This window comes from Lampetra fluviatilis, chromosome 22 (assembly GCF_964198595.1).
Source record: "Lampetra fluviatilis chromosome 22, kcLamFluv1.1, whole genome shotgun sequence".
Lineage (NCBI taxonomy): Eukaryota > Metazoa > Chordata > Hyperoartia > Petromyzontiformes > Petromyzontidae > Lampetra > Lampetra fluviatilis.
In genome coordinates, this window is record NC_136296.1 from 5,693,153 (window position 1) to 5,718,418 (window position 25,266).

The 25,266-nt window shown below is 44.9% G+C and overlaps 1 protein-coding gene across 10 annotated transcripts in view; it reads right to left on the reverse strand.

Annotated features, from left to right (window-relative positions):
• LOC144938461 (regulating synaptic membrane exocytosis protein 2-like) overlaps positions 1–25,266 on the reverse strand; it is a 267,561-nt gene that overhangs the window by 119,693 nt on the left and 122,602 nt on the right. For 9 of the 10 annotated variants that reach the window (XM_078866289.1, XM_078866291.1, XM_078866295.1 and 6 more), the window contains one exon: positions 138–205. The exons of the other annotated variant lie outside the window; for it this stretch is intronic. In XM_078866289.1, the coding sequence (XP_078722415.1) occupies positions 138–205 (68 nt within the window). The remainder of the gene's footprint in view (positions 1–137; positions 206–25,266) is intronic. 10 annotated transcript variants of the gene reach the window in all.

Sequence of the window (25,266 nt, forward strand, 5' to 3'; positions counted from 1 at the left end):
CAGGCCTTACTGCTGCTGCATGCATTGCTCTGGATGGTTATGGAGGATGACAGGGGGGAGCTGCTGCACTATCGATGGCAAGAGATGGAGTGGTCGGGCAATGTGAAATATCCTCCTTCGCGGCTTTCTGGGCTCACCGCAAATACTGGGGACGCCTCGCTGCTATGCCATGACGCATGATCCAGCAAGAAATAATCCAAGTCTCCTGGGGGGACGGGCCGTGCGACAGTGCATCAAATGGGCGCAACACAACACATCTGTAACCTGGGGCATAGCTGCCCTAAAGTCACTGTGGCTATGGGGTCAGGTGGATGTGTGACTCGTGTCCTTTACACTTCACAGCCATTGCCCACTTGGTAAAGGATACGGTGCGAGCGTGTGTGTGTGTGTGCATTGCCCGCGTCACGTTATTACACAGAGCTCACATTTGGTGGCCATGCTTTCCCCATAGACAGAATCACTTTAGGATTTTGTTCTAACACAGCAAATCAAGAGTCATGAGCTAGCTTCACACGAGCCACGGGGGAAATGGGACAAACAGAGGCACGAGACAAAGTTTTCCCCATGCCCAGATGAATATTGCACGGATGTCTTCTCTGTAAAGGCATCGAGTGAGCTGTAGAAATCCCAACTTGCTTTGGTGATCAGTCTATCCGGAACATTAAATAACCCCTGAAGACTTTCTTCGATGGGTAGTGGTTTACCAGATGGTGCCCATTTAACTTATTGCCTTATTTTTACCAAGCCTCGAGTGAAACCGGCTGGGATTTGAATTTATGATCTCATGCACCTTTGATGCTTGAATAACCAAGCAATTTTCCAGCCATGGGGCACCGTCTCTGAATGTGACAATATGCATTACATCTATTATAATTATTACATTTATTATAATAATTTCCAGAAAAGTTTCGCCCATATGGACAATTTACAATGGAGGACTGTTTAGTTCATGGAATGTGTGTGTTTAATTCCACCACAATATTGCCACAAATTGCCTCGTTCTAATGAGGGCATTATAGTATTCAAATGCCCACAAAAAGGTGAACACTTAATGTTAAGCACACTTAATGCTCCCTCCGGGGAGTGCAACACTTCACAGTTCTCAATACAAGAAGTTGTTAATCTGCTTAGCCTTGAGCCTAGAGGTTAGAGAACTGCCCATGGGTCTTCCCCACTGATCCATTAATGATCAGGGAAGTCTTTCTGAAAAAAAAGTGTTGTGTGACACACAAACAAATGAACCCTCACTGGTACACAGAGGAACCCCTATGGGATGTGGACTGCAGCGTACAAAAATACACATATTGTCTCACCACGTACAAATAAATCAAGGAACGTTTCAGTGCATACTCCTTAAAGGCCGTATAGACCAATGTTTTCGAGCAGCATTTGTTTATGCTGACAAAAAACTAAAACTGGGGACAGACTTTAACTTTCTCAGCCACATCAGCAGAGTAAAATGTAAGTTTATTTTACGCAGTGAGACAAAATGAAGTAAATTTGTTATTTTTTTGTTATTACAAAGTTCACCACGACAACGTGATGCTTAGGGTAACCTTTCCTGCCATCGAGCTCATTACCACAATGTTATTGCCACAATGTAATTAACCAGAATACCTTGGCTATCATAGCTAATACATTGATCCATGTATAATTTAAGGGTTGGTTACGTGAAAGTTGAATGCCAAAGATTTTTATCATTAACCCTCAACCACCCGACAGGATTGTCACATTTACAAAATTATTAAGATATTAATTATACGCATGCCAATGTATTGATCAAATTCTCACTGGCGGCTTAAGACTCATCAAAATTCAACGTTTCTGCTTGGAGCTTCGCCGGGTGGTGAACTCCTGAATATCTGTTAAACTACTGAATATCTGTGGAACTACTGGGACATCTGTGAAAGTACTGTACATCAGTGAAACTACTGAATATCTGTGGAACTACTGGGACATCTGTGAAAGTACTGTACACCTGTGAAACTACTGACAATCTGTGAAATCACGGGGCATCTGTCGAACTACTGGAAATCTGTGTAATTACTGCACATCTGTGAAACTACTGGACATTGCTGAAAAACAGCTTCACAGCTTACCGGATTCCTCCAGTGTAAAGAAATACATATTCTGATTCTGATTTCCAAACTCCCATCATGCAGCTCGAAAGCAGTTTTGAGAGAAACGTCGTTGTGCGTTGACGCTGAATTCAGTGATGAGAAGCCCTAAGCCACCGGTGGCCATCTTTTCAGATGGCGGAGGGTTAACGACAAGGACATTTGGCATGAAGACTACAACGTGGCCCTAACCCAATATCAATTATGGACCACAATTAACAATATTGTGAACATATTATTTCATATAGTCCATGTATTTATAGAGGAAACTCTCACCGATTCCAACAATTCACGAGTATAATAAGAATAATAAGCTAAGTTTAGTCATTGGATTGTTTGACTAATGTCTATAGATAATGTAGGCGATGAGGCGTGAAGTAAGTTTTTGTAAAACAAGAGAACAAAAATTACTTGAAAGCAATCCTATAATTTGCATTCGCCTGCTCTCCGTTAGAATAAGTACAACAGTATCTTACTTACATCTGCAAGGTGGACCAAGAGATGTTAGGACATAATTAATCATTGAATAATTTTGTGCAGAGCTTTGAGCGTTACCCCTCACGTGCATGGATGGATTTTCTCTGGGCGCTCCTGGTTTTCACGCAAACACACTCATTCATGGAATTGGCCAAACATCCCAATGTAGCATCCTCCTACAACAGTCTTGAGACTCACAATGAGCTTTACCTTGGCAAATAAAGTACAATCAAATTTAAGCTCATTATTTCAATTTGAAAGAAAATAGAAAAAACATACACTTCTTCAAAATTACATCAATGTCTACGTCTAGCCTATGAGGTGTAAAGTCACGGACCCCTGCATCACAGTAAAACATAACAACCAGGTGACATATGCGAACATATTGCATTTTTGTAAAGTTTTCGGTATGACGTAGAACCACCCACACACAAGACTATGCCAGCAAATTGGAGGTTACAACCAGCAGCAGCCTGAGAGCATTGTCCTATGGGACGTATTCCAATTATCATTGAGTAGGCTTCGACCATACGCCAGTTGAGACCTCGGCCCATCCCTCTGGTCAGCCGTTTCTTATGCAGTCTCATGGATGTATCAAAGCAATTCACGTACAAAATACAAACTGTACAAGGTACAATTGGTGTCGGTTTTTTTTTCACAGTGGTGAGTGGATGGTTCATCGCCGTGCCGCGGAGTCGTCCTCTCTTCGAAAGTGAGCGAATACCGTGCGACGTTTCTTCAAGTTTTAATTATTATCTTTTGTTATTCTTACTTTGTCGACCTTATAGGGATGAAGGGCCAAGTTGACTCTTGGCCAGGATTTAAACGTTTTGCCTTACGTTCACGAGTGACACGCTCTAACCACTGTGTCGCCCAGCCTGGATTCATGAAAACAGCAAATACAGCTTTGCAATGCACGTCATGATGTAAATAATCATTGGATATGCGCCTTGGATTATATTACAGTTTGCAAGCTGATATCAGTCCCAAGGTTTCTTCATGAGCCTGGTAACAAAATATATTAACCCTTTCCCGTTCTGTTGATGTATGTATATGCCATTAGTTTTTCTTACGATTCCATGTATATGTCAACGGATTTGGAAGTAAAAGACCAAGCGGAAGGGCATGTGGCACAGTTTGTCGCCAGCTATCAGAGAGTGCGATCGTGCCGCTATCGTTCTCTGCGGTGAGTACAGCACAATGTCTTTAAAAACAGCAGTGCTATGCCTCTCTAAATACAGGTAGTCCCCGAGTTACGATGGTCCGACTTACGATATTTCAATCTTACGATGGCGATACGACAAAATTGTTAAATATTTTACATTTCGCGCGGCAGGCAAACGCAGCAGCCTACGAGGTACGATACTGTACTTTATCATCGCCATCGTCTTCCGACAACGAAGTTAATGTAGCCATCAGCAACCTAACATCGTTCAAGTGTGCAGACGACGGACAGAATCTTGGTGAGTACAGTACAATATGATACGTTACGAGACGTTCAATGCATGTATGATACGTAGCTTTAGCGATTTCATTTTAGGGTTACCACGATACGATACATACGTTCAATGCATGTTAAAAGTTTTTATAGCAGATAGGATTGTTTCCTGAAAAAACTTTCTATTAAATTGCAGTTCATATAAGTAAGCTAAGAAATTACCTTGTTTTTTTACTTTAAATTTTACTGTGCAATACAGTATTGTAATTAATAAATACATACAGTATATAGTTTATACAGTACGGTACTGTAAATTGCTCTGTTTTGCTAAATTATCACCATTCTTTAAGACTCCTGGGTAGGCTAGTCCATCTTCGACTTACGATATCTCCATCGTAAGTAGAGGACTACCTGTAAAATTAACGCCGAACCGCTCATGTGTACCGAGATTCAGCGGTGAACGGGACCCCCACCCTGCAACTTGCAAACGAATGGGAAAGGGTTAATTGGCAGCAGTGCTCTCTGCGTCAACAGGAAACGGAGGTTCACACATTGCGCCGTCCCCTTCACAGTGGACGTTAACGTCCCCTTGGCGACGTTCGAAAGCGAGTAGGCCACATCAAGGTCCGAATTTACAGAGTAAAAACAACAACACGGGTGGGTAATTTCTCAATCGGGAAAATAATTTCGCATCATTGCCTCGATACTGCTAAATTCTGTAGGACCTTCCTGAAAAAAAGTGATGAGACTCAAGGCTTCTTTTCTGGGTAATTCATGTGTAAAATTAGTTATCATACATAGTGCCAGATATAGTAGGCGCACAGCATTACTGTGATGCCATCAGATGTGCTTCTGCGGACGTCTGGAACGCTCTTCCTTCCAAAATTCGGAAACCACTGGAGCTATGCACTTTTACACCTAGATTGAAAACGAATTTCTATTAAACTGCTCTTTGTGTTTAGTTTGTTGCCCTTTCCCAGTGCCTCCGATTAGCACAGTTGGCTATGTGCGGTGCGAAAGAAGTTCAACGTACATACATTTAATCGCAATGGTTGGATAGAAATGTACCAATAACCTATATCTATTGTTTCATTCACATGTTACAGAACGAGCTCCTGGTGCTGGGAAACAAAGCTATTCAAATGCCCCTTCATGATCAAAGCAGAAATGCCATATACATTTGACAAGTGTCCACATTGAAAGATAGAACCTCAGGTCTTTGGAGAGGCTGGCTTAACACGGTGACCTGGGCATTAGATCCCTGAGCCACACGGCCACCTGTGCTTTCCACGAGCGCTGGATACGATTAATCCAGGCATCACACGTGTCCATTGATCCCTGCCGTCCATGCAATAAAGAAAGGCGTTGACCTAGTGCACCCGACCAAGTGATGCTACTGATGTATATACGTGAACGGTGATGTAAAAAATATATATATATTTCTACGTGGCAAGGGTGTGAGAACGAGTACTACGTGACAAAATACTATCTTAGCTTCAACCATGATTTTCAAAAGCACAAATAGTAATTAAATGTTTTTTTTTATATTTTAAAGCCCACGACCGAATGAAGGACTCAACACACCGTGTCTGTCATAGTGAACGGTGACAAGGAGGAATTCGAGACCAGTTCAGATATCACTCACCACGGACTGTTAGCCGTGGCTGGACATTAAGAACACTTGCAATGCACCGCAGAGTATTTACTAACCCTCAAAGACAGAGAACAACTCAGAGGAGTGAGGAACCTATGTATGTACTGTATGTTCAACTTCGTTCACACTACAAGGAGCCACCCATGCTAATCAAAGATGCGGGGACCACAGACAAGCGGGAAGGTAGCAGCCAGGCGGTGAGCTGGTGCCAACAATTGTCCAAGTTCTGTGGTCTTTCATATATTAAGATGTTCTCATTTTAATTAATGAACACCAGGAGAAAACCCACACGTGTGAGGGAGCAACACTCTATCCCATACAAAATAAATCAGCAGGCAATGACATATCCGTTTCTTCATATAAAAAGTGAAAGTGTCTCTTACACACCTCATTAGCCAAACTGCCTTCTGGAAAATTTCGATTTAAAGCATTCGTGACTGCAGGGATTCATCTTCTTGGTTCTTTCGCTAAAGTCACTTAGAAGGGAAATAATAAAATAACAAAAATAAAACATAATAAAATAAAATTCTCACGACGCTGTCTTTCTGACAGACCTGGTCTGCACCTGAGGACGGCTGCTTGCGTTGTGGCCGAAACGTCGTGAGAATTGTATTTTATTATGTTTTATTTTTATTATTGTATTATTTCCCTTCTACGTGACTTTAGCAAAAGAACCAAGAAGATGCCTTCTGGCAGTGCATAACTTCAGCGGCATTGTGTCAAAAACAAGTAAGGTCTGGACCGGTTATGACACACGGTGTCTAATCAGCAGTCACGCTTGTTTGAGTCAATGTTGGTGAACTGCTGATCCTACAGGAACGGACCCTACCCTTACGAGGTAGAGTAACAGTTCAATGCATATTATACAAAACATAACTCCACATAATCATCAGCACTATTGTGGACAATATAGGTAACAAAATAAATGAGCAGACAGTATTTATCCTATACATATCTGCCTCTCCACGTCAAATATAAAACTATTTCTTAAGCAACTTTTGTTTTAAAATATAGGTGACGGAGGCGGGGTAAGCACACGTTACAATTCAAAGTATATGGTAAGATACTGATGTATCTGAAAATAAACATTCTTGAGGAACATTTATAATGCACTAGCGGTAAGTACCCGGCGTTGCCCAGGCGAGAAAGGCAGACACACACATGGACTTACACACAGACATTGACCCACACACATAGAAACACATCGACTTAGACGATGAACCTCAAACTTAGCAAGGTGCTGAAGCTCACAGAACGGCGAGACGATCCGGTGAGTTCACCAGTGATCCCCAGTCAAGTTTGAATTTACACATAAAACTGGTCATTCAACAGAGCTTTTCACATTTAAATTCCACAGCAACGGTAGTTTGATTTTTTTTCCTCCCATTATCTACTTCTACATTTAAATTAGCTCTTGTTTTTTTGTCATTTAAACCAGCTTACGTGTTGTTGTTTTCATTTTACTTTCTAATGGTTTATTCGATACTGTACGGTAAAAATAATGGTGGTGCCTTTGTGCAATTGCTTTATCACTCCACTGATGCGTGGAAGGTCCTCTGCTGGAGAGAATCTTGGCCTACTCTTCCATGCTAGCCAGCGTATCAGCACCCTTCACCCCACTGCACGCGCCCTGCCGACCCACAACTAACTGTGCTGTATTCATTGACATTGAAAAACTAAATTATAAACTATTGTTTATTTTACCAGGTAAGGCCCACTGAGCTATATAGCTGATTTTCATAAGCGACCTGGCCACAAATGATAGCTCAACGCAGTGGCTTATCACCTATAAATATACAGCAGCTGCCAAATATGAAGGTTTCTAAATGTGGAGGGAAAAACCGGAAGACCCGGAGAAAAATCCACGCGACCACGGGGAGAACGTGCAAACTCCTAATATACAGGCGTCAGGGTCAGGATTGAGCCCACAATCTCCTGTATAACAGGCGAGGTAGTTAACACCTTGCGACCGTGGCGATTGGGTTGGGATGGATTTATTGAACGAGTGACCTCTGGAATATAAGTCCAGTGCCCTGATCATTACACCATTATGGAATCCTCGATTGTGTTTTAACTAATACAAAAGGGCTCATGTAAACGTTAAAACCGTTCATTTGTCAGCTTCATGTAAGTGTCAACATTTTTCCCAGGGTCCCACAGTGTAAAGTATATTCTCTAACCGTAACGTCAATAAATCACTCTGCTCTGGTGAAACAACACTCCTAAGGCTGTTTATATATAAATGTGTTTTTTTAAGGGCAAGACGTATGATAATTCTGTAAGCGTTATTTTTTATATAAAATGTACTGTCATTTACAAAAAAAAACTCAGCACATTTGTCAATAAGAGTGTGGTTTTAACAGAATAAAAGATATATAACGGGTAACATTTCTGTCAATTGCCCTTCTTCGTAGCATATACATGCGTAGGACAACACTCATCGTCGCATATTTAGCGACAAAAACATGTTTAAACATTAAGCTCCCAGCGACCAAAGTCAAAACTTAAACGCCTCTGCAAAGTGCGAATTTTTGCTGTAGTGACAAAAATATATAATAACCTGACAGTGCATTGTAAAACACCACGTAGCAGTGTTCCCCGCGTACAATAACTGAGCTGCACGAGAATATGTAATATTCCACGGTAATCGTATAATCTTTTAATTGCCTTGGCCCAGACAATTCACTACCTACTCATGTCAACATATGAAAGCTCTGGTATTCATAGCCCGAGCCAAATGGGTGTGGTTACAAACAGACCCTCTACATCAGTGCGACTGTAGCTTTCTGCCCCGGGGTGCCCTAATAGTCAGCTGTTTTTTAAACCATTAAGGTGGTTTTCTAGAACAGTGGTTCCCTAACCGTTCTGGACCTGCGACCACTGTCAGACCTTAAAAATAAAAATAAACGTTTGCGGACCACCATGCACCAGTGACACTGCACGATGTCCCTAAACAATGGCCAGCATATCGGCATATTCGATTGATGACCAGCTGTGTTGACGGGTCGTGGTTCCAATAGAATGACACTAGTTGTCCAATGGGCAGTAAAGAACATGGTGTTTTGTAACAACTGTGCATATGTAATATCCACAACTATAAACTACAAACTATTTTTTTTATTAATTTTACCAGGTAAGGCCCACTGAGCTATATAGCTCTTTATCAGACGCGACCTGGCCACAAATAATAGCTCAACAAAGTGGATATGTGGAAATGTATTCTAGATTTGAAGCTTTCGTGACTGCAATGATTCATATTCTCAGGTTTTTTCGGTAAAGTCACGTAGGTAAAACATTAAAAGTAATGAAAGTAAAATAAAACAAAACAAAAATAAAAATAAAATTCACGACGTTTCGGAGGCAACACAAGTCTCCGTCATCAGGTGGGACCGTCACAGCCAGATTAGCTGCATCAAGTGAAGCAATGATTCAAGATGTAATCCCTTATAACCAAGTTGAAGGGGGGGAGGAGAGGGGGGGGGAGTTCATCAGAATGTGGTAGCCAATGAATGGAACGTATCGGGAGGGAGGGAGTGTTAACATCCCCAGTTATTTTTAACAGTACTCTCTTCATTTTTCAGCCTGCATTGGTATAAACATGGGCATTTTCGTTCCTTTGTTCTATCATGTGTATCAGACCTCCCCTCCCCCCTCTCTGCCCATTGTGTTGGCGTGCGCAGCAGCCGCGTCCAAGCCGTCGCCAAATGTTTTGTTGGCTCCCTCCCCCTCCCACCCCCCCTCCCTCCCGATACGTTCCATTCATTGGCTACCACATTCTGATGAACTCCCCCCCCCTCTCCTCCCCCCCTTCAACTTGCTTATAAGGGATTACATCTTGAATCATTGCTTCACTTGATGCAGCTAATCTGGCTGTGACGGTCCCACCTGATGACGGAGACTTGTGTTGCCTCCGAAACGTCGTGAATTTTATTTTTATTTTTGTTTTATTTTACTTTCATTACTTTTAATGATTTACCTACGTGACTTTACCGAAAAAAACCTGAGAATATGTGGAAATGTATATCAGCCAAACACTCTAAATGCATGTTTCTAAATGTGGAGGGAACAACTGGATGACCCGGAGCAAAATCCACGCGACCACGGGGAGAACATGCAAACTCCAAATATACAGGAGTTAGGGTTGGGTTCGAACCCACAACCTCCTGTATACTAGGAGAGGAAGTTAACATCTCGCCACCGTAAATAAGTCAATTTCCCGAATAAGTCAATTTCCCGGATAAGTTGGTTGCAAACATATACGTACGCATATGCCTGTTACAAAGTACTGCAATCATGTGTTACTCGTGTGTATTGTGTTATTTTTGTGTAATTATTTTTTGTTTTAAAACGTGTTTAATTAGCTTGGCTTGTTTTGTTTATAGAGTTTGTACTTTAAACGCATGTTGATTCTAAATGTGGAGGGATAAACAGGAGCTGGAAAAAATCCACACAACCACGGGGAGAGAGACACAAACTCCAAATATTCAACAGGCGTCTATGGTCGGGATCGAACCCACGACCTCCACTTCTTACAGCCTTGTGGATCACCACAGATCATAGTTCAGCAACCGCTGTTATCAAGAATTAGACAATTTTATGCAAATACTTCAATGATTCCCATTTCAACTAAACATATGCTGTCAATATATAATAATATTGTAATTCATTATCAACTCTTCGATATAAACTTTATTTTTGGACAAGATTCTCGCATGTGTTGGTCGGCCGTGTTGTTTTGAATTTAGAAATCAGCGGCAGCCCCTCGGGAGTAACTCTTGTCTGGCTCTGCAAGCCAGGGGCGAGTGGCCTATGGGCTGCTCCCGCTTCCTCAGATTTTTCCAGTTTCAAAATAAAAGTAAACTTAAAAGGTGTAAAAGTAGCAGTTTCTCTGCAGCTCTGCACTTTAAACTGCCCGCGAGATCCATGCGGCTGGCAGCTCGCGGTCTGGCCACCCCTGTTTTGCGCCATCTGGTGCAATGTTGGACTCAAATTCCCCAGTAATGCCGTTCACAACAGTAGGCCCACGTGTGAAGATGTGATTGTAGAACGTTAAAATGCAATACAAAAATTAATATGATCTCTTATTGAAATGTCCACCCGAAGTCACGTATTCTATCTCAACTGGCTCTTGCCAGGCGAAAGAAAATAAATTTATTGATTTACAATTCATGCCATTAAACACAATGAGTGCTACTGTTCCATTTGAGAGCATGTCATTTATTAATTAGAGTGGCAGCTGAGACGAATTCAACCATATTATGAACATTACAAATTTCAATTGTTATTACTTATATTCCAAAGAAATCAGTTTTCAAATTGAATAACTGCAGTACAATTGAGATCAACACGTGACATGAATTAATATCATGCGAAGCTGAAGTGTACAATCTGTCCCGTCAACATTATTTCACAATGTGGATCTTCATCGCATTACGACCTTCCCAAGGAAACTTTCAGAATAAATTGGAAAATTCTCGAGGTTAATTTTCTGTTAATCTCACTGCCCCCAGAGCAAGCATGTTTTTGTTTGCATGTTCACCACAAGTATGCGTGGTTAATGCAGCCTTGCTTCCTTGCAAAACGTTCATGTTTGGTGTTTGAACATCTTAACACCAGTTTTATTGCCAGAAAGGGTAAAACCTATTCTTAAACGCACTACTCCCTGTTTAACACGTAACCTTTCGCTACCAATATCCATAACAGAGGTGTATGAGTTAAAACCCGCCACCACCAATTAGTAAGGTTTGTCACGTCAACAAAAATGCCAATTCGTTACAGGTGTAGGGGAGTAGTGGGTGACGTCACGTCACGCTCGCCCTCGGAGAAAGTTACGTCAGGCGGCCCTTGGGGGACGGTGACGTCATGCCCCCGGGGGGTATTTAAAGGGGGACCCGGGATGTAACTGGGGTTCGTCGGGGGTAGGAGTGGGGACTCGGGGTAGGTGATCCGCACACGAGGCTAGGGGAGGCTACTTGGTTCGGCGTAAGCCCTTAATAAACTTGGCGTGAGCCCCTAACGGAACCTGCCTCGGAGTCGTACATTGCACCGCAACACAGGTACAGCACACCGGTAGTGTGTTGGAGGGTAAATCCACAACTGCTCCCGTACAAAGGCTGGCGATGGTAGGCGGCAGGTACCGCTCAAACGTTCGCAACGTTACGCAATGTCCCAAACACGGGGAGTGTTCACTCTCCGCCAAGCAGTTTGCTTAGAGCACCAATTATGGCGACCTCCAGTTACCAGGTGTTTCCTAAAAAAAACACTCAAATACTCCCTCGGAAACCTTGTCTCGCGAACAAAACATACAAAACACACCTCGTGAAACATTGATGACATCCCTGTTTGTTGCGTCTGATTAAAAATGTATGAGCGCTGCCACAAAGGCGGTACGCATACGCACACACACACACACGTACATACACACGCACATGCAGATACATCGCCACTACATTCACAACAATGAGTGAAAAGGATGCCCCGTGTTTATATAAGAGATTAAAGACATTTGTGTTGTTGTTGTACGCAGGTGAATTCGATGCCGTTCAAATTCATGAATCCAAAACTCGCGGGCTTCTTTCTGATGCCGCGGAGAACAACGATGCATTCCACGTTTTATAATGCAATGCGTTCGCTCCAGGACGCCTCACCAAGTCTCGAGACTACCAGGGAAGTGTGATCCTTGCATGGAGATGGAGGATGTTTGGTCAATTTGATCGATGAGTGCCGATGAGTGCTTTTCACATGGGAGGAAACCCAAAGTGCTCGGATAGCACCTATGAATATTGGGGGATACGACTCAAGAGGTTCCCGCAAAGACAAATATCCCCCGTGTCGCCTTTCACAGACTGTTAGGGCAAGTGCTGTTCGCGAGCACCAAAGAAGGTCGGCACAGCACACAAGGGGGTGAGCGATCAGCACCACGTCTGCCCTTGCTTGTCTCCCTAGAGGTGACGTTGACGCAACGCGCCAGGTACTCATTTAAAGCTGAGATGACCTAGAGGAGGCCCAAGACAAATTCAGATAATTGTCACTGATGTTGACCGTGAGCAGGAATCGAACTCGGGTTGCCGTGTTTGTTCGTGGCGCAGCACGATAACGGCGACACTACCAGGCCCCGGAAGTTCCTAACAAACAACAGCAACAACAACCGCCATTCACCACTAAGTGGCGGTGATATCACTACGGCACTTTAAGGCCACGTGAAGTGTCGAACGTCCGCTGGCAGGAGGTCACGAGACAGACCCAGGTGCCATGGGTTGACTGACTGAGATGACTGGCCGCCCAGCACTTCGCTCATTGTTGCGAAGTTCCCGAACACACAGAGTCAGAGTATGGCACCTCCTTGAGAGGTATGGGAAGGGTGTTTCGCAACTTTTGTGTGATCCAGCAACCCTCGCTGCCTCCACGGTGCTGAATTAGCGGCGTGCGTAGCCACCACCAGGTATGAGCGAGGGGTAAGGAAGGGGTGGCATGAGATTGGAGTGGGATGGCAGGCATAAGGCGATAGGCGATTTTGTGGCCATTTTTCCAAATTAGTGGTGTCAATGCATAGGTAAATGGAAAACTAGAGGTGACGATTAATATGTCTAAGACAATGAGGGTCAGTGCGTATGAGTCACTTCTAAAATTACTAGTTTCTAAAGATCTTGCTGCAAACCTACAAGGCACTCAGTGGGTTAGCCCCTCAAGATTTTGCAAGAACTGATTCCAAGTTTACTCTCCAACGATGTCCCTGAAATATTCGCATCGACCTTCTTCGACGGACTCCGAGGTCAAGGCTCATTTCCTGGAGTGGTCGGGCTTTTGCCAGTGCAGCTCACAGGCTTTGTAACGCTTTGCCTTTGATAATAAGAAGGCAATCAGAGTCAAATTTCGATTTAAAGCTTTCGTGACTGCAGGGATTCATATTCTTGGTTCTTTCGGTGAAGTCACGTAGAAGGGAAGTAATAAAATAATAAAAATAAACCAATTAAATTATCACGACGTTTCGATTGCAACACAAGCAATCATCATCAGGTGCGAATAACATAGCAAGAACATTTGATAATGATTGCTTGTGTTGCAATCGAAACGTCGTGAGTATTTCATTGTTTTATTTTATTATTTTATTATTTTCCTTCTACGTGACTATACCGAAAGAACCAAGAATATAAATCAGACTTGTTAAATCTATTTAAGTCTGTTCTTGAAAATTCACCTCGTTGAATTGGTCTTTTCCCCCGAGTTCTGGCCGTTTACCCTGGTTCTGCGTATTTCCTCCTCTCCAAACACGGTGGCGCACTGGGATCTACGGATGAAATGGTGCCTTACAAATGTAAATCATAGTTATTATTAGTTGGAATCCTTGTGAGGTTATACGTCAGGTAAGTACTTTACTTTTAAGGAAATTTCTTCCAATAATGAAGATTGATTTCTCATTATTTGTTGTAAACTGATTATTAGCGGGTTTTGGTTGGAGGGTTGCAGACCCCCCCCCCCCCGAGCTCTCCCCCCTCCCCAAGGGACATGCCAATCCATTGCATGATTTTAAAAGTGCTCATGCCACGGTCTCTTGCAAATGGTAGATCGTATAAATATCGCTCTGGTCGAAATTGTAAATTTACCAGGTCAAACTAAACTATTTTTATTTTACCAGATAAGGCCCACTAAGCTGTATAGCTCTTTATCAGAAGCGATCTGGCCACAAATGATATCTCAATGAAGTGGCTTATCACGTGGAAATTTATAGCAGCCAAACACTCTAAACGCATGTTTCTAAATGTGGAGGGAAAAAACCGGAGGACCCGAAAAAAAAGCCATGCGACCACAGAGAGGACATGCAAACTACAAAGATACAGGCGTCAGGGTCGGGGTCGAACCCATGACCTCCTTTATACCAGGCGAGGTAGTTAACATCTGGCCACCTGGGGAAGTCAACTCCAGAACACAGAGGCAACAGGAGCAAAGACGGGGTGACCTCCAATATTGCACTTGCATGTATACGGTCTATCAATCCTTCACGCATGACTGGAGCTGCTAGGGGCAAACATTGAGACCATCGGCGTGCAGGTTGGTGCAGAGAGGGATTAGGACTCGTGCAGATATCACTCGCCACTGATGTTCACAGCGGGCAGGAGTCCTCCTCTGGTTGTCGGGTGCAAAGTGTAATACACGAGCCACTGCACCATCAAACAACTCCACGTAACATTGGGAGATATTCATCCAGAATATGATTGACAAAACCACAAAGACAAAAATCCCCCATGTAGCCTTAATAGACTTTTGGGGCACGTGCTGTAAGCGAGCACCTATGAAGGCCGGCACGGCACAAGAGGGGGGTGGATGGCTAACAAGACACCCGGCCCCCTTTGTCTCCCGAGTGGCGATGTTTACACACTGAATCGACCTAGGAAAGGCCCAGGACCGGTTCAGCAGATAATCGTCACTGGTGTTGGCCGTGAGTGGGAATCGAACTCGGGTCGCCGGGTTAACCGTTGGGACTACCGCTCCCCGAATAAAACTACACACACACACGCGCACAACACTTGGTGGCATGAGGATTTTAACGCATCCCTCTAATCCTGCACAAGTCCACACTCCCATTGACCACGTGCTTCGTAGCGATACTTGATAGAGTCCAAGGTGGTTGGCAACATCTCAGCTGTGATTCTTTAAAATGTTCCTGCTATGTGCCACGGAAGATCACTGAAGCGTTTAGATTTTTATTTTATTTTAATACACTTCATCTTTGACATAATCCCGTGAATTGAAACCGCACAGTTCAAACCGTTGCCTCAATACAATTGTTGAATAATGAGTCGATGCCTATAATCGACGTCTAGAATATTTCTGTTAGAAGGCAGCGTTGATAATAAAGGTGGCAGATATATTCTGTTTGTACTTCTAAACCACCACCAAAGCAAAAACTATGTTTTACCACGATAACTTTCCAGCTTTTTTTTCTGTTTTGTCTATTCGCGTCGGAGTGCTTCCGATACAAATATCATAGCACGCAATGTGATACGCATTAATTAGACCCTTCCTCTGTAGGCACATTGGCTTGTTGAGAGGAGCACAAAGAGGGTCGGAGAGGCTAGCGCTTCGAATTCACTCGCAAGATGGAGAGAGGATCACATGGCTTCGAGAATGTACGCAGGTCACATAAACTATACTGACCATCAGGAACGTCAGTGGGATTAGCGCAGGACACATGTATGTACAGTTGTACTTCGATATACGTCGTTAATTCGTTCCAGAAGGTAGGACTTATACCGAAAATGACGTATACCAAACGAAATTTTCCCATAAGAAATAAAGGGAAAGGAAATAATCTGTTCCAGAGTATAAGAAATGATATGTTGTATAGAATATTATACATTAATGGGGTTGTATAAAATAATTTAGACACTACTTATTACTAAAATGCATACTTAAATTAAAATAAATGCATAAATAAATGTAAATAAATTGAAATAAAAATAAAATGTAACGTCACTTTACCTTGCTGAGAGGAGTTGATAGCCTACGAGGATGGTGGTGAGGAAAGGGAGGAGTTGTGAACGGGGTATACGCGGTGACTCATCCCGACCCATACAAGTTCTAGCAAGTGCGTCGTATCCCAAGCAAGACGTCGTATCCCAAGACATTATTTTCTCGTCAAAACACAACGTATACCAAATTCGACTTATTCCAAAGCGGTCATATACCGAGGTATGACTGTATGTTGAACTTATTTTTCACCGTGCATAGCCAACCATGCTAATTGGAGGTGCGGGGGAAGGACAACAAACTAAACGCAAAAAGCAGTGGTAAAGAAATGAGTTTTCAATCTAGATTTAAAATTGCATTGCTCCAGCGGCTTCCTAATATCGAAAGTAAGAGCGTTCTAGACGGCCGCAGATTAGCACGGTTGGCGATGTTCAACATGATACATACATACAAGCGCATCTGAAAGCACGCGATGCAGTGACCATCTTTGTTCAATGGCTAGCCAAAAGCCGCTGCTGCAATGATGACAGGAGTTCGCGTGATGGTTTACGCTCCTTGACGAGATCAGCGAGGTGTCGTGGGTCATTTGTGGCGAGCACTTTGTGTGTGTAATGAGGGCGAGCTCACAATGTATTTGTCCGGCAAACCAGAAAGCCAATGCAGCTCCGCGAGCATTGGACGGATATGGTTGGATCTTGGATTACCCGTCAACACACGTGCCAAATAATGGTGTACACATAGGCAGGTTTAAGACACACGTTTGGCTGTTAAGGAAAGCAAGCGGGCTCGGGCAGGACACGTCGCTGGAAGGGATGATGCCCAGTGGTGGAGAGTAATTACAGAGTTGCAGCCAAAAGAGGCAGCGCGCCCGCGGAGAGTGCGATGGAGCCGATGCAGTCAGCTCCTGTGTCTAGGAGCGCGGCGGATTGATAATGAGATCGGCACAGAGACAGCAACAGCCCGAGGGAGACATTCATCCGGCACGGAAATAGACCACCGCTGGTGACGTATTTAAATGCAGGTGGGGACGGACGAAGGCTTTCATTTATTGCAATAAAAAAGAGAACTGAGGATAAAATGTAACAAGAAAATATTATGCATTCAGCCGATTCCTTGTTGGAATTAGTGAGCTTGGCACTGTTAACAGCCAAGCGAACTGACTTAGTAGCGAGAGCTTTTGTGTCATAAAGATAATGGTAGTTGTCAATGCAGGACTGACTATAGTCTTAACTACATGAGGAATGGCAAGAAATTGATGCAATTACTCTTTACTGCGTGAAAAAGATCAATCCCTCTATTTAACGAACGATACGGGAAAATTTCTCCACAAATCTGACTTTTGCCTGATGAAGCTAGTTGTAATTACTGGCAAAACTTCGTACTCAGATTGTAAATGTTGTGGCTTGGCTCTCCAACACACCGGTGTGCTGTACTAGTAACGAATTGGTATGTTCTGTTTACGTAACAAACCTCACTAATTGGCTGGGTCGGGTGGTAGCGGGTTTAACGACACATTTATATGTTTACGCGATCTAACCCCAAAATCCTATGTTACGGATGTAAAAAATCATTGAGCCTTGTTGTGGCTTTCAAGTGTGTGTGCACGATTATCTTTGGTGGGGAGTAGCAGTGCAGTAGTATACTGAGCTATGAAAGCTACAGTCCGAGTTTAATTCCCACTCTTAAGAGGTTTTTGGGTTAGATCACATAAATATATAAATGTGTCGTTAAAACCCGCCACCACCCGACACAGCTAACTAGTAATGGTTGTCACGTAAACAGAACGTGCCAATTCGTCACTAGTACAGCACACCGGTGTGTTGGAGAGCCAAGCCACAACATTTACAATCTGAGTACGACGTTTCGCCAGTAATTACAACTAGCTTCATCAGGCGATATCCAGCTTTGTGGAGAAGGCCACCTGTTTCGTTCCTTATATAGCAGCGTAGATGTGGTGACCACACTTCTGTGCTCTTCAATTCCCTTCAATTCCCACCAATGACCAATAACACTGGCATTTTTTGAACCGGTCAAGGGCCTACCCTAGGTCAACTCAGCCTTAAATGTGTACCTGGTGTGGTGTGTAAACAGTAGCACCGGGGAGAGAAAGGCGGTGCTGACCACCCGACTGCCTCGTGTGCCGTGCCGGCCTTCATAAGTGCTCGCTAACAGCCCTTGCCCCGACATTCTCTTAAAGGCTCCATGGGGGATCTTTGTCTTTTATATTGACATGAAATGACACAACGTATTTATTCCAGGCACGGCAAAAAATAAAAGAAGTTTTACACTCACCGGCCATTCCAAAAAAAAAACATTTTGATTGATGCATGCGAGCTGAAGCACATGACGTAAATGAGCCAATCGTTTTGCAGCCAAAGCTTGCGCCACACAAGTTTAGAAGGACAATTTGGCGATTTATTGTCCGTAACTGAAAGGCCATTACAGCCACCACAGCCATTCATCACGGACTCTCTGGCCAGTAAGTCATGGACAGAAAATGTTCTTTAACCGCACTTAAATATATATTTATAAATCCAATGAAATTTAATTTTCGTGATACAATGAATATGTACGCTGTACACTCATTCTTCATTTATTTAGAATGTGATGAGATTAGTGTCCATTGACATACAGGATCTATTTTGATAGCAAGCCCTGAATAAAAGATGCATTTCAAATGTGAAACTGACTCAGAAATGTTATCATCTTTTAAATTACGTTATAGAACCTGTAGCGTTTACTTCACAGCAGATAACAAGCAGGAATCAAACTCTAAACACAGTAACCAACGTCTCTGGAGCTTGTATGCTATCCAGTAGCTGAAAAAACTTAATGTTTATTGGAATAATAATGCATTCCTACGCTTCACACTTGTCGTGAAGAACATTAAAAATAGGTGTTTAGTCTGCTCTGGAATGTCCAGGTTATCGATACAGAATTCAATTTGCAATGGGAAGTCAATGTGATACAGTGACAGCCACATCAACTGCTCAAAATGAGATACAATAGCGCCACGGTGTCGAGATGATAACTGCATCGCCTGGTATACAGGAGGTCGTACATTTGGAGTTTGCATGTTCTCCCCATAGTCGTGTGGATTTTTCTCTGGGTCGTCTGCTTTTTCCCCTCCACGTTTAGAAACACGCGTTTCGAGTATTTGGCTACGATAAATTTCCACATGATAAGCCATTTCATTGAGCTATGATTTGTGGCCACGGCGGTTGTGAAAAAAAGCTATACAGCTCAGTGGGCCTTACCTGGTAAAATTGAAAAAAAGGTTAGTTTAGTTATAAAGGCTCATAAATTGGCATTAAATATCTAAAAATAACAACCCGATGTAGCAGGAATTTCATGAAAAAGGGTCCTCAGACTAAGTATAACTTTCCTCAATAAATGAGCAATTATTATTATTACTAGTATCAATTGCCATTCTCATCGGGGGTCACTCATAGAAATGCAATGCCTTTCCCAGGTCACCTTGCTAATCTTAGCAGTGGTTGCGATGTCTCGGGTGTCTTGACTGCTCCCCCGATCCACACCTTCCTCGTCGCCTAATTCAAGTAATTCCAGGAATAGACGTCCGATACAGCCTCTCTCTTGTTTATTTTCAGCTCGCGTAACGCCCGGCCATTTATAATAAGGACGGCGGAAATTGCACGCGAGTGCGCACAATGGCGCAGCCCTGCAATTAGCCGCTCGTGTCGCTGCTGCCGACAAAAGGGGCCTCTGCTTCTAGGAGGGCCTCAAGAAAGGCCCCTCGACGGACAAGGTGGGAGCACCCACACTCCATCGCCCATCACCCACGGATCTTCCGATCGACTGACTGTGGTGCATCCATTTTTTTCTTTACTGCTCAGTGGGCAGAGTCACGCTGGAGGGATTTAAGAAACATTGTGTTTTCTACCGCCATGGCAGAAGATTTGAACTGGTGAACTCTAGATTGCAGGTCCAGTCTGCTAAAATGTACTTGATGGCATCACCCTTTGTGTATATTATTATATATACACACACTGTACACGAGTACAAATGTTCGATGACAGTTCAGTCCCAACATCCAGCTCAAGATATTGATCTCATCTTCCGGCACTTTTCCACAACCTACGTCTACACACAGAAAATGGAATAGGGAAATTTTAATAAATAATTTTAAATTAAATAAAACACTGCTGACATTTTGGAACATGGTCCTCCTACTCTGAAGAAGACCCACTGCCTGAAACGTCAGCCTATTATACAGTATTCCCTCGTTATTCGCGAGGGACACGTTCCGGACATGCTCGTGAAAAGCACAATTCTTGGATAATAATGTTGACTCTACGAATATCATACGTGCAACGTCTGCGGATGATTCTAAAGCTTAGAGAAAGTTATCTCTCTCTGTCTCTCTCATTTCTTTATCTCATCACTTTAGCTCCCATCACTTCATTTCATCACTTGATTTCATCACTCTCTCTCTCATCACTTTATCTCAGTCGTGTAGAGTTCCAGGTGCGATTCACGGAAAGCCAAAATCGCGCATAGCAAGTTCCTGAATAACAACGGAAAAATATTGTTCCAGCATAATGCAACGTCAACTATCAAAGTGCTGTCATGTGCACGTGCAGAACATTGCCTGAGGACCTCGGGCTCTGCGCACGACGCTGGCACAAATGAACCGAACCTTGATGACACCCATGAAGTCCACCCGGTTATCCACGGCAAATGTGGACAGTGAGCACAGCCACCGAGACCGAGGTGGTAATATAATCCAATTATCCACGATTATGTGTGCATAATAGATGATGATGGTGATGATTGATGAGATCATTACGGTCGTCGTTCCTGCCTTTTGTCCACCCATCTTTGAGGCTGTAGCCACAGTCGTTGGGAGTACGCTGCACCATGCCGTACATTCACCCGATTGACAACTGCTGTGGATAGCAGGCACAGGAATCAAGGAGGTATTTTTCACGGATAACATTTACTGATTATCAAAAATGCTTGTCTGTGATGGTGGGGGTGGGAAATCCATTGCAGATAGGATGAATACAACACTGTTTTGGGAACTTATGCATTCACTATATGTCATCCTCAATATCTCCAAGATCCTCCATGGACTTGCTCCTGCCCACCTCTCCCCTCTCATCTCACTCTGCTCCCCTCCACGCACTCTCCAACCTCTCCCCTCTCATCTCACTCTACTCCCCTCCACGCACTCTCCTGGCTCTCCCCTCACCTCTCACTCTACTCCTCCCACGCACTCTCCTACCTCTCCCATCTGATCTCACTCTACTCCCCTCCACGCACTCTCCTACCTCTCCCCTCTCATCTCACTCTACTCCCCTCTACACACTCTCCTACCTCTCCCATCTAATCTCCCTCTACTCCCCTCCACCCACTCGCCTACCTCTCCCCTCTCATCTCACTCTAATCCCCTCCACCCACTCGCCTACCTCTCCCCTCTCATCTCACTCTACTCCCCTCCACACACTCTCCTACCTCTCCCCTTTCATCTCACTCTACTTTCCTCCACGCACTCTACTACCTTTCCCATCTCATCTCACTCTATTCCCCTCCACGCACTCTGCTACCTCTCCCATCTCATCTCACTCTACTTTCCTCCACGCACTCTACTACCTCTCCCATCTGATCTCACTCTACTCCCCTCCACACACTCTCCTACCTCTCCCATCTAATCTCCCTCTACTCCCCTCCACCCACTCGCCTACCTCTCCCCTCTCATCTCACTCTAATCCCCTCCACGCACTCTCCTACCTCTCCCATTTCATCTCACTCTACTCCCCTCCACACACTCTCCTACCTCTCCCCTCTCATCTCACTCTACTTTCCTCCACGCACTCTACTACCTTTCCCATCTCATCTCACTCTACTCCCCTCCACGCACTCTGCTACCTCTCCCATCTCATCTCACTCTACCCCCCCCCCCTCCCCTCCGGCTGGTTGCTGGAGTCATATATAAGTGGCCGGCTCTGATTGACAAAATGATTGTCACCTGAAGGAAGGTCCATTAGAGGAAACTTCAGGCGAGGTGACCCATTCATGCAGCAGGAGGCAATGATGCCTCCTGTCGATGTACAGACAGATTGGGTGGCCCGTGCCATCGGCTATCCCTGGCACGTTCCCGGGCGTGACAATCTGGCCGACGGAACGCTACGGGCGCGACTCCCCTGTAACGGCGCGAGCGGGGTCCGACGGCCGACCCGGCGGTACTGACCGCGGCAGCGAGATGGAGGAGGGCAGGGGAGCCGCTGCTGCTGCCCAAACACTGCTGCTGCAAGCGAAGAGGAACAACACACGCACCGAGTCACCCGGCAGCCCCGCGACAACAACGCCCAGCCAGCGCAGGGTCGCCCGTTCGCTCGGCCGTCGAACAAACATAGAAGCCAAATGCATACAGCAATACACGATGTGTTTACCGACGCAACACATCATCATCAATTCCAAATCCAATGCTCTATCAAAATCACTCGATAATTATGCCATCAGCTATACCCATACACCTGCAACCTTGTGGAGCTGTAGTCCACTTCGCTACCATGTCCTATTAGCACGGTTGGCCACGTACCATGCGAAAGAAGTTCAGCCCCTACAGGGACCAGATAAAGTATTGGTTTCTGTACAATATTAAGGATGTCACAGTTTCATCAGTGCCAGATTAAACTAGTGTGGGGCCTTTAGCATATGTTATAAAGGGGCCCTAAATAAAAAAAAAAACACGTAAATATGAAAAGACAATTTTTTTACTTGCATAGTAAAGTCATTGTATTTTTTTACTTTATATAATTCCAGATAATACGACAAATCACTAACCTTCAACACCCAGTCTTTCATAAAAGTTGAAGGCAGTATAGTACTATAGTAAGAGCAAGTGCAGAATCACTGAACCGGAATTGATAGCTTGAAATAATTTAGCGCGGGGTTCTTGAAAGTGTGGGGCGCATGGCAAACGCTACTTTTTGCTACGAGGATAATCCGGCACTGCGTTTAATGCAAAGCTAGCGGGCGCAATTCTCATATCGGTGAGAAGGTGGGACATTTCGATCTTGTCGATCACTTTTTCCCTGTGCCTTTTCTCTCCACCAAGAGACAAAGTGGCCCCGCTGGGCGCAATGGGCTCCCAGCCAACCCATGAATCACGCGCGCTCACAAACTGAGACGCGACATGCGGATTATCACCGCAAACATTTACATTACGGTGCCACACTGCACCGGACGTGGCAACGAGATGTCGCTCAAGCTTGTTGGTGGCCTTGAGCCAGTGGTGGAAATTCCACATTCCCATGACGGGGGTAAATCTCTCTACTGAATGACGTACTCTTAGTCTCCCACAACGTGGTACCTACTTTATCAACCCTGAAGGGTGAATGGGCTGACTCGACCTGCAACGGCGATTCGAACTCGCAACACACCACGGAGCCGGACTTAAAAATAGTTTTACCGCCACATGTAAATGTCACTTGAACGTAGCCAAATGACAGTTCGGCAACTACGTTGCCTCCGTCAAAAAATGTTTTTCCAACAAAACATTTGCACGCTGCTAACGATGCAAAGCTGAGCGCGGAATATCCCGCCGGTACATCGAACGGTCAGGCGGCGCGGCCGCTCGCGTACCTGACTGCAGCGCGTCCAAAATGAGCCGGATGAAGCCCGAAAACATCGTTTTGTTTCACGCGATCGTCCGCGGCTACCGTTCCCGCGGCCGCCGAGAGGCACGGAGCGCACGAGCCGCTGGTGCCGGGAGCGCCGCCTCGCTCCCGGCCACGTCGTTCCCGAGCCGCTCGCCGCCTCCAGGCCGCCGCGGCGCGCCCGCAGCCCCGACGCTCATCGCATCGTCACACCGGTACCACGCGCCGGCAGCAGCGGCAGCGGCAGCAGCGACAAACTTGACTCGGGGGGAACAGGGGGGAAGGCGTCGTCGTCACGCGACGTCTCTGGGAGACGCGCAAACCTCCGAATGCGTTCTCGTGGAGGTGGCGTTGCGTGGCACAGCGATGAGGGGGGGGGGGGTGGCGTGCAGGGGGGGGGGCGTGCAGGGGGAGGGCGGCTGAACAATGGGGGGTGGTGGGGAGGAGGTTCGGGAGGAAGATCGGGGGGGGGGGGTGGTGGAGGGGAATAATGGGGACAGATGATTATGGGGTGTGGCTGCTCTCTCTGTTATGAATGTGACCAGGCAGACAATGATTCCCCTAAAGCCTTGAACGGGCTGTTGGGGCATTTGCTGTTCGCGAGCACCTATGGGGACTGGCACAGCACACAAGGGGATTGTCCGGTGAGCACCATGCCCGGCTACATTTATCTCCCCAGCGGTGATGTCTACACATCGCACCTCCAAAGAGCAATCTTGGCTATGCACGGTGCAAAAGAAGTTCATTTAAACCCACCATGCACGAATGGAAGAATCGCGCATGCAGGAATTGTTTAGGGTTCGTAGAAAAATGGAGTTGAAATTGAAAGCTCGCGTTACATTTGTGGCTAAGGGTGTCAATAAGACTGTACACCGTAGGTAGGTAGAGAGAAAAAACAGTTAAAGCAAGTGGTAAAAACAATAATAACTAATTCTTTGAATCAGTTTGGACCATCTCAATCCATCGCATCCCTGGTGTGGGGGGTGGTGAATCAAGCTATAGGTGCTACTCGCTAACAGCACTTGCCCCAACAATCTGTTAAGGCTATACGGGTGGGGGGTCTTCATCATTGCCTTCGGAGCAGTTGTATCCTTTCCTGAACCACCCCAGGCACCGTGGAGTGAGCGGAGTGTCGGTTTCGGTATTTGGCAAAAGTCTCATATGCGAGCAACCTCCGTAGATATTCGAGGTGCAGTGTTCCCCTCTTCCGGAAAGAGACGTTGAGACGACCCCTGAAATTAGTCCTGGCTCTTCCAAAATGTCAAGCCACGCGATTGATGCTCACCTGCTGTGATGAGCTTCCCAGCAGGGAACATTTGGGCGCTGCTCGAGTTCATCCAGCAGTGCATAAAAAATGGGCTGTACATTCTTATTCTTACAAAGGGATATGGGAATAAGTTTGTCCCGTTATGCTGTGTTTCGCATACATTGCTCATTTATTCAGGAACATATTTTCTTTTATTGTAATGTCTTTGCATGGTGCGTTCT